This window comes from Chelonia mydas, chromosome 6 (assembly GCF_015237465.2).
Source record: "Chelonia mydas isolate rCheMyd1 chromosome 6, rCheMyd1.pri.v2, whole genome shotgun sequence".
In the NCBI taxonomy this organism is placed as follows: Eukaryota; Metazoa; Chordata; order Testudines; family Cheloniidae; genus Chelonia; species Chelonia mydas.
This window is the reverse complement of record NC_051246.2, coordinates 1,995,673-2,005,190: the sequence shown is the minus strand read 5'-3', so window position 1 is coordinate 2,005,190 and position 9,518 is coordinate 1,995,673. Positions and strand designations below refer to the sequence as shown.

Sequence of the window (9,518 nt, the reverse complement as noted above, 5' to 3'; positions counted from 1 at the left end):
TGCCCCAGGAAATGGGCCGGGCAACCCCAGACCTTGGCCTGCTGCAGCGCCAGACTCTGCTTTGTCTCCCGATCTCTGGTCTTTGACTCCAGCCTGACTGTGACCTGGACTCTTGTCTATGGGACCTGGCCTTGAGATTCCTCCAACTCCTGCCTGGAGACGCCCGTCCCTCGTGCGCAGGCCTCGGCCCTGTTATGACAGCTAGGCCGGACCACCTACGAACCGTCAGGGTTCCCCCCCACGCTCTGAACTCTGGGGTACAGATGTGGGGACCTGCATGAAAGACCCCCTAAGCTTATTTCTACGATCTTAGGTTAAAACTTCCCCAAGGCACAAATTCCTTTCCTTGTCCTTGGACAGTATTGCTGCCACCACCACGTGATTTACACAAAAATTCAGGGAAGGGTCACTTGGAATCCCTATCCCCCCAAAATACGCCCCCCTTTCCTGGGGAGACTTGAGAATACTATACCAAACAATTGCTTTAGCAATGTGAGCACAGACCAGACCCTTTGTCTTCAGGACACTGAAATCAATCAGATTCTTAAAAGAAGAACTTTATTTATAAAGAAAAAATATAAAGGAATCACACCTGCAAAATCAGGATGAAAGGTAACTTTACAGGGTAATAAAAAGATTTAGAAGACAGAGGACTCCCCTCTGGGCTCAGCTTCACAGTTACAAAAAAACCAGGAATAAAAGTAGCTCTGTAGCATAGGAAAATTCACAAGCTAAAACAAACGATAACCTAATGCATTTCCTTGCCCTACTTACAATTTCTGTGGATTTAGATGGATTATTCCAGGTATATTTTCAGGAGATGTTGTACCTGCTTGGCTTCTCCCTCCATCCAGAGAGGGAATAACAACAACAAACAAATCCTCCCCCAGTATTTTCTTTTCTTATTGGTCCTTCTGGTCAGGTGCCAACTAGGTTATTTAAACTACTTAACCCCTTACGGGTAAGGCAATCCAGTACAATTGCCAAGGATACATAAAGTTTGCTACCCTTCCCCCTATTCATGACAGCCCCCCCATCCCTCACAGGTTTACAGTCAAACCAAATTGAAGTTCATTTAACAGAGCCTCAGATAGAGATTCAAATAAAAAGCAAGTAAAAGGCTTTGGAAACAAGGTTACAGGTAAAAGGAAAACATCAGACACCATCTAGAGCCCGTCCTTGCTAACAGGTTCCTTTCCTGGTTGCTGAGGTGTTTCTCTCCAGCTGGTTGGTTCTCACAGCACTTGTCCAGTCCAGAGAGCTGGGATCCCCTGTTCCCCCTGCTGGCAAAGTCACTCCTCTGTAATGGGCCATTTCTTCTGCTCTTCTCCAGTCACAAGCTCCTGTCTCCGAGCCCAGGGCCCCCCTCTCCTGAGCATTCCCTTGGGGTTGGTTGGTCTCTGTAGATGGCCAGCCTGCATCTTGTCGAGCCAGCAAGAAGAGGCTGCCTCCAGGGATGTGCATTGTTCTCACATTGACCAGGTCGGCTCCCAGCCTCACGTTTGACTCCCAGAAGATTCAGAACTCAATATGCTACCTGGGACCTGGCTCTAAAACCGTTACTCATACAACCATCTGGCAATAGCCATGACAAGCGGCTGGTTCCCACCATTCGGCAGAACCCGCACACGACCCCCTTAGGTGAAATATTGAGAAGATGGTGGGACACAGGGGCCATATGCCCACCTGGCCATGTCTGCACTACAGTATTGAATCAAGTTCATGGTCTCAGCCTGATCTTCAAGGCACTTCATGCCCTGGGCCCACCATGTCTAAAAGAGCTGAGAGATCCAGAAGGAAGACCATGGTTGACTTGCAGGCCCAGTGAAGTTCTCTACAATAATGGTGAAGCTCACTGGTGTCAATTTCCTTTAGCTTTGGAAGGTTTTATAGCCCTCCCTTGGAATAAATTATGATGCCTGTTTCTTGCAGAACGCTTTCTCTCAGTAGAGCTCAAACCCCTCACCATCTTTCAATGCATTATTATCCTTATTATACAGATGGGAAACTGAGGCACAGAGTAACTAAGTGACTTGGCCAAGGTCACAGAGGAAGTCCATGGTAGAGCAGGAAACCCACGTCTTCCTGTGCCCTCTCCCCTGGACCCACCTTCCCGCTTAGAGGGGCGGCACCACCGGACTGCTGCTGTAGGAACTAAGCCAGGCGCCCATGGTCACCCCCAGCGGATGATCTCGAGACATGACCGTTGGCAGGGCATTTCCAAGCACTTCGCGTTGCAGCGGAGTGGCCCTGCAACATCGAAGGAAGGCAGAGCAAGAACCGAGGGCTGGAAGTTAAAGCCAGACAAACTCGCATTGGAAATGAGGCACCGGATTTCTCACAGCGCGGATGATTCACCTGCGGGACCAGCTCCATGAGAAACCCGTGATTTTTCCATCTCTTCTGGCTTCCGAGCCAGACTGGCCACCTTTCCAGGAGATGATTTAGTCCAACGGGAGATATCGGGCCCAACGCAGGGGAAAGTGGGCGGCGTTCTCCAGCGGGGTGGCAGAGCAGGTCAGACAAAAGGATCTAAAGGTCCCTTCTTAGAATCTGGGGGCGAAGGCTCCCCGCTCTGGGGTGGCTCATGGGGAACATGTCTGTGCAACGTGGCAGACCCGTCACCCCATTCGTCAGCCCTAGATTGGGGTGGAGGGCGCTGATCAGATCAGGGGTGTGTCCTCAGACAGATCCTCAGTGCCGTCCTCCTCCTCCCTTTGGCCGACAGCAGCCTTGGCCCTCTGCCTATCCTTCTGGGCGATGTTCCCACCAACTCCCCCGCCCACGCCCCCACCCACGAGAATCCCGGCCACGGCGCCCGTCCCAGCCCCAATGGCCACAGCCGCCTCGGCAGCGATGGCAGCGGCGGCGATCCCAGCACCGGCAGCGCCGCCGACCGGTGCCAGGACCACTGCCCCCATGCTCACGCCTGCCAAAATGGCAAATTTCATGAAGCGCTTCCCGTAGATCTCCAAGAAAGTCTCAGCCTCCCTCGTCAGCTCCGCCTCCAGCTCTGTCAGCTGGGCCTCTTTCTCCGGCGCTGGCTCCCGCATGTCCGTCCGGCACCGCCAGAGCAACTGCCCTCGCAGCTCCGTGAACAGCTCCGCCATCTTGCCCGGCCGCACCTTCAGGCAGGCGAACATGTTCCGGGAGTCACCGTCCTGCTCTCGCAGGGAGAGGAGACGGCCAAGAGCATTAGAAGGGGCAAGCACTGCATGGACCCCACCCTCCCGACCAAAATGGGGGCCCCCCTCGCGCCGGGTATGGCACAAACCAGGACTGAGATGGGGGGCCCCCCTCGTGCTGGGCGCACCACAGACCTGGACCGAGATGGGGGCCCCCCGTCACGCTGCACATAAACTCAGTGAGAGACCATCCCTGCCCCAAAAAGCTCACAGGCTAAAACACACAAATGAAAGATCATTCTCCCACTTTGATAGATGGGGAAAACGAGGCCCAGAGAGTCTCAGTGATGAGCCCAGGGGAGTCTGCGACAGCACCATAAACAAAAGCCAGGAGTTCTGACTCCTGGTCCAGCCCATGAGCCGCCTGGGCCATGACGCCTCCACTACTGCAGCTGGCCACAGGGCAAACTTATTCCCCGCCCCCAACTCCCAACCCCTGTGCAGGAGTTTGAACCTGCCATCTCTATAGTCATCCTGGGAGCTGCAGATACAAGGTCCCGTCTCCTACCCCAAAGCCCACAGCCAGTGGGGTTGGCCAGGATGGTTCCCTGGGTTCCCCTGGCTGGGGCACAGGGGCCCCCGCCGCACAGACTCACCTTCTCCTTCAGAAAAACAGCATGGTCTGCACTGGCCCTGTCCAGGACTCTCTTGTTGTGGAAGGTAATGGCCATCTGCACAGGGAGGACAAGGCCGGGGTGAGCCGCAGTGTATGGGGCCCTGTCTCCACCCAGCAACTGCAGCTTCCACCGCAGCAACCTCATGTAACAGAGCGATGCCATTAGCCAGTGTGAAACTACAACTCCCATGAGCCACCACGACAGCTCAGCCTGAAGCCAGGCACCCAAACTACAAGACCCCATGATGCTCCACAGCCAGGGACTCCCATGATGCACCATCTCCCTCCTCTATGGTGCATCATGGGAGCTGAAGTCCGACCAGAGAGCTGATTTATGGAGAGAAAAGGGAGCGTGCAGAGCCAAACTATAATTCCCATGAGACACCAAATCAAAGTATTTCAGCTTTTTATACTTCGCCGGAAACTCAAATTTCTCTGTGTGGGGAAAAAAACCAAACATTTTCCAACAAGTGTCAACACACTCCTGAGATAAAGCCACCTCTGGGGCAGAGCATATAGGAACAGCCACACACAACACTGCATAGAGAGGGGCTTATCCAGTGCTGAGATGCAGCCACTTCTGGGGGTGGGGGTGGGGGGAGCAGCTGGGGAATAGCCTCACAGCAACACGACACGGGGATGGCTTCCCCGACATGAGATGCAGCCACCTTTTGGGCGAGGCAGCAGTAATAAGACAAAAGTAGGCTACAGTTTTACATCGGAAGTGAATTCAGGAGGAGGGACACACGCCTTGACCAGGCCAGAGGCAGAGACGGGCAGAGAAGGTACCTGAGTGGGAGAGGAGAAGCCGAAGCAATGTTTCTTCATCAGATCAGAGAATGTCTGCAAAGAAACCATACAAAAAATCACAATACAGACTCCACAGGGTTTAGAAAAGTGGGAACATGGGGATGGCGTACCTGCAGAACCGCCGTCCCGCTCCCCGCAGCACAGCGCCCCCTAGTGCCACATGGGGGCATAGGGACAGGGCTGACAGCCAGCGGAGAGTGCCCCCTACTGAGACCCCATGCCCAGCTGGCCAATCCCCACCTTTATCTTGGCAGCGAGCTGTGACCCGGTCACCAGTGCCCCGTGCCGGTCCCTCCAGACGTGTTGACCAGCTGAGTCCACCAAGCCGGTGACGTAGTCCCTCAGGCTGTCCCGGAAATCCTCATCCATGTCTGCAAAGGGGAGAGACATGGCAATGAACCCAGAGCCGGAGCGTCCCCCCACGGCCCGTTCCACGGCAGAGACGGAGACGCCCCGTCGTGCAGGCTCAGAGCCGCTGTCCCGAAAACGTTACCTCTCAGGCATCCCTGGTTTCCATTCATGATCTGCCTGCCGGGGAAGGGCATCACGTAACAGCGGGTGCTGCTTCTGCTCAGAACTTCCAGGGCCTTGGGGTGTTTGCAAGGGGACCTCGCCGCCAGCATCTGCCAGAGCCGGGGGAATCAGCAAAGTGAGACACCAACTGAGGGAAATACTCCAAGACCCATTCCCAGCTCCCCTGAGCCAGTCAGGCCCTTGCCCTGCGGCCAGATCAGAGCCAGCACCCCCCAGAGGGCAAAGGCCCCGTGTCAAGCCCCACGGTCACCTGTCGGACGTCTCTCAGATGCTCCTTCCCACCGTCCGTTCCAAGGACCGGGGAGTTGCTCCAATCCCGCACCAGCACGTCTAGCTGCTGCAGCGGAGACAGGACAATCTCAGGAGGGGAAGGCTGAACCCCTCAGGTGTGGGGCAGGGAGTTGCTGGGGCAGAAGCATCCCATGCAGTGGGGCGAGGGGATTGCATGGGGCAGGGTGGGGGGATGGGGGGGAATGTCGTCTCACCTGAATGGACTCCAGCCCGTATTCCTTTCCCACCTCTTCCGCCACGTGCAGAAACATCTGCAGAGCAGAGAGAGCAGGGGGCTGAGATCCCTGGGGCAGGGAGGCAGCGTGTGGCCTGGTGGCAGGTGGGGGTGGAAATCCTACCAACAAACATCCCCTGCCAAACACCCACCCACCCACCAAGCTGCAGCTCCAGCTTGGTCTGGGTCTGTTCCCCGGGCCCCAGGGCTTTCCCCTCTGCTGCAGAGACACCTAGTGGCCAAAGAGCAGAACTGCAAGTCAAGGTTCCCCTCCCCTCCCGCCCCATGCCAGGGGCTCTATTTGCCCCCTGTGCCAACCGACGGTAGGAGCAGAATAGACCAAGATGCCAAATATTGAGACTTCCCCAGAGTCCTGGCAACACCCGTGTTCTCAGTCGGCATGGAGCTCGGGCAGGGGCGAATTCCAGACCCTGGAGCAGCACAGAAGCTGGGTCCTGCTGGATACGGCCCCAGGACTCCTGGGTTCTATCCCCAGCTCTGGGAGGGGAGTGAGGTCTAGTGGTTAAAACAGCGGGGGTGGGGGCTGGAAGCCAGGACTCCTGGGTTCTAACTCTGGCTGTTCCACAGACGCCCCATGTGACCTCAGGCAAGTCACTGATTCTCTCTGGGCCTCAGTTTCCCCAGCTGTAGAATGGGCACACTACCCCGTTGGGGCTGTAGGAGATGGCACCACGTCCTTCCCTCCTCCCCCTTCACCTCCAGATATTCTAGATCGGGGTCCTTTAGCTGGCGGGAAACATTCAGGATCTGCAAGTCATCAGAGAGGACAGGGTTAGAGACAGAAACCAGCACGACCCTCTCCCCGCAGCACAGCGCCCCCTAGTGCCAACCTGGGGTATCGGGGCCAGCCCTGGCTGCAATGGGAGAGCGCCCCCTGCTGAGCCCTGCCCTGCTCCCTGCAGCACAGCGCCCCCTAGTGCCTACCTGGTAGGAGCCAAGCAGCATGGAGAGGGCGGAGAGTTTCACGCTGGTCTCCATGTCTCTGGCGATGTCCATGGAGCCCTCGGTGTCAACCAGCAGCACGGCCACCTGGGGGGGAGCCACGGGCCGGTGTCTCAGGCCAGCTCCCCACTCTGCCCCCCACATGCCCCAGCACCGAGTGAGACCCAGCCCCTGGGGGGCACTGTGTTCCCTGCCTCCCATCCCAGGCCCCGGTCACCGAGCCCACCCAGCCTCTGTCTGCTCTGCTCCCCCAAGTAGAGATCTGCTGCAGTCACTCGTCCCCCCACCCCATTTCCCCACCCCTCTTCCCACTCACTTGCCCCCCCTCGGAGGGGACCCAGAAGGGCTGACTCCACGCCCACACCCCCTTGGTGACGCTGCGGGCACCAACTCGCCACTCGAACCCCTCCAGGGGCTCCTCCTCCCGGCCCATCCAGGATCCATCCTTCACATCCTGCGGGGGAAAAGAAGACATAGGGAGTGGCGCAATTAGTGCAGGGGGGAAGGGGGACTGTGGGTATTTTATTAGCGGGCAGGTAGCATGGGGACCGGCGCACTGGAAAGATGATGGACAGGCAGACTCAGGCTGAGACAGACACACAGACAAGGGTCTAGACGGTCTAGTGGGTCAGAGCGGGGGGGGCGCGGGAGCCAGGACTCCTGGGTTCTATCCTTGGTTCTGGGAGGGGATCAGGGCTGCACTCACCAGGCTCCGGAGCCGGCGCAGCAGGTAGTTCAGCAGGAAGGACTTGCCCTGGCGCAGTTCCCCCATGATGGACACCAGGCAGACGGGGGCGTCCCCCACCCCACCCTGCTCCAGGCAGCGGCTCAGGGCCTCCTCGTCCAGGGTCAGGCCCCCTTCCTCGTCCAGACGCACCAGCTGCACCGGGCGCCCCGGCTCTGGCTGAGCCCTCGGCCCCAGCTGCAGGGACAGAGCAGGATCAGAGCTGGGACCCCACCCCTGAGCTGGTGAGTCCCTTCTCCCCCGGATCAGAGCCCCATTCCCACCCCCTGGACCAGCCAGTCCCACCATGGGCCACATCCGAGCCACTTCCCCCTAGAGGGGAAAGGCCCCGTGTCCCATCCTCTCCCCCCCACTTCCAGCTAGTCCATGTCCCCTCACCAGGGCCCCCGTCTGGAGTCACAGCCTGCTAGCTCGGGGGTTAATTTCTTATCAGCAGGTCTGAGCCCTGAGTGCTCAGCTCCCCCGTTAGCAGCCCAGGGACCTGACCAGTTGCTAAAAGGACACAGGAATCCCCTTAGCCGGCCTTCACCCTGACCCCAAGGCCCCAGCATGGTGATAGGGGACACCGTGCTGCAGGGAGCAAACATCCGGCTATTCCCCACCTGCCCTGCCCCAGAGGTGGCTGCATCTCCGGACCACCCTCAGGTGGGCTGCACCCACCTCAGGGCTCGCTGTCCCTGCTGCTGTCAACGTCTCTTCACGTGGCAGGTCTCTGATTTTCTCCACCAGGCTTTTGAGACGTGTGTCTGGGGTCATCCGGTTCCTGGAGCAGGGAGCCCGGCACTCAGGGCACTGGTACCCCCAAGCCGAGACCCCACTCCAGTGAGCCACGAGGCAGCACTGACAGAAGTTGTGGCCACACTCAATGGAGACAGGGTCCTCCAAGACGTCCAGGCAGATGGAGCAGGTGACGTCCTCCTGGAGTCGCTCCACCATCCCCTCTGGAGCTGGCTTCGAGGAGGGGGCGGGGATCGGCCTGGGAGACACACAGCAGGGGGCCTGTGAGCCAGGACTCCTGGGTTCTATCCCAGCTGCGGGGGCGGGGGCAGGGGATTGGGGTCTAGTGGGGGGGGGCTGTGAGCCAGGATTCGTGGGCTCTAGCCCCAGCTCTGGAATGGGTTACACCTGAATTGGGTGGGACTGGAGCGCTTACCCTTTATTATTTGCATTTCCCATAATGCAGCGGGTGACAGGCTGGGCTCCGGTTGACCGATCTCCCCTCCTCCTGGGCTGGGACTAAAGCCAAACTCTGTTGGAGAACTGAGACAACAGGACACCAATGGATTAACCCTCTGACACCCCCTGAGCTCAAACAGAAGGGCTGGCAGAGGGGGAAACTGAGGCACAGAGCAGAGAGGGGACACTCCATGTCCTAATCCCAATTCTTGAGTGCTGAGTTCCCCAGGGCTCTCCTTGTGTACTGGGCACACCCCCCATCCCCACTAGCACCTCAAGAAATGAGCAAACTCTCTTTGGCCAGCACCTCATTCCACTGCACCCAGAACCCAGGGGGTCCAGCTCCCCTCCCCATTCTAACCCACTCCTTCCCCCTAGCGATGGGGAGAGAACCCAGGAGTCCAGGCTCCCAGCTTCCCTGCTCGAACCCACTAGCCCCCACTCCCCTCCCAGAGCTGGAGAGAGAACCCAGGAGTCTGGGCTCCCAGTCCCCCCTACACAAAACCACTAGCCCCCACTCCCCTCCCGGAAATGGGGAAAGAACCCAGGAGTCCTGGCTCCCAGCCCCCTCTGCTCTAACCCACTACACCCCACTCCCCTCCCAGAGCTGGAGAGAGAACCCAGGAGTCCGGGCTCCCTGGCATTAAACACCACTCATTTCCGTCTCTGTTGCAGGAGGAAACCACGCGTCCCCAGCCGTCACACCTGGGGAGAGCCCGCTGCCATCCGCGCCCCCCTCCCCACCGGGGCGCAAGTGCCCCGGGCGCAGCGGGATTTTCAGCCGCTCGGGACTTTTCAAGCAGCTCTCGGGCTTGGCGGCCGGGCGCGGCTCGCTGCGTGGGGACCCGCGGGGCTGCGCTGGTGGGGCGGGGGCCGGGGAGAGGCTGGGGTTCACCTTCGGTGCCCCCGACGCTGGTTTGAAAACAGCCACTCAAATCTCAGGTGGGTTCTCTGGGGATGTGGGGCGAGGGATAGACTGGAGGG

General features: G+C 58.6%; 1 protein-coding gene across 1 annotated transcript in view; it reads right to left on the bottom strand.

Moving 5' to 3' along the window:
• Positions 1–646: 646 nt before the first annotated feature.
• LOC114018310 overlaps positions 647–9,518 on the bottom strand; it is a 71,511-nt gene continuing 62,639 nt past the window's right edge. Inside the window, exons 20-32 of the mRNA XM_043548298.1 lie at positions 8,512–8,594; positions 8,019–8,334; positions 7,320–7,535; positions 6,930–7,067; positions 6,596–6,700; positions 6,368–6,418; positions 5,631–5,687; positions 5,396–5,482; positions 5,105–5,234; positions 4,852–4,982; positions 4,591–4,644; positions 3,782–3,856; positions 647–3,161 (exon numbers count right to left, since the gene is read on the bottom strand). Coding sequence (XP_043404233.1) covers positions 2,664–3,161; positions 3,782–3,856; positions 4,591–4,644; positions 4,852–4,982; positions 5,105–5,234; positions 5,396–5,482; positions 5,631–5,687; positions 6,368–6,418; positions 6,596–6,700; positions 6,930–7,067; positions 7,320–7,535; positions 8,019–8,334; positions 8,512–8,594 — 1,941 coding nt within the window. The 3' untranslated portion in view covers positions 647–2,663. The remainder of the gene's footprint in view (positions 3,162–3,781; positions 3,857–4,590; positions 4,645–4,851; positions 4,983–5,104; positions 5,235–5,395; positions 5,483–5,630; positions 5,688–6,367; positions 6,419–6,595; positions 6,701–6,929; positions 7,068–7,319; positions 7,536–8,018; positions 8,335–8,511; positions 8,595–9,518) is intronic.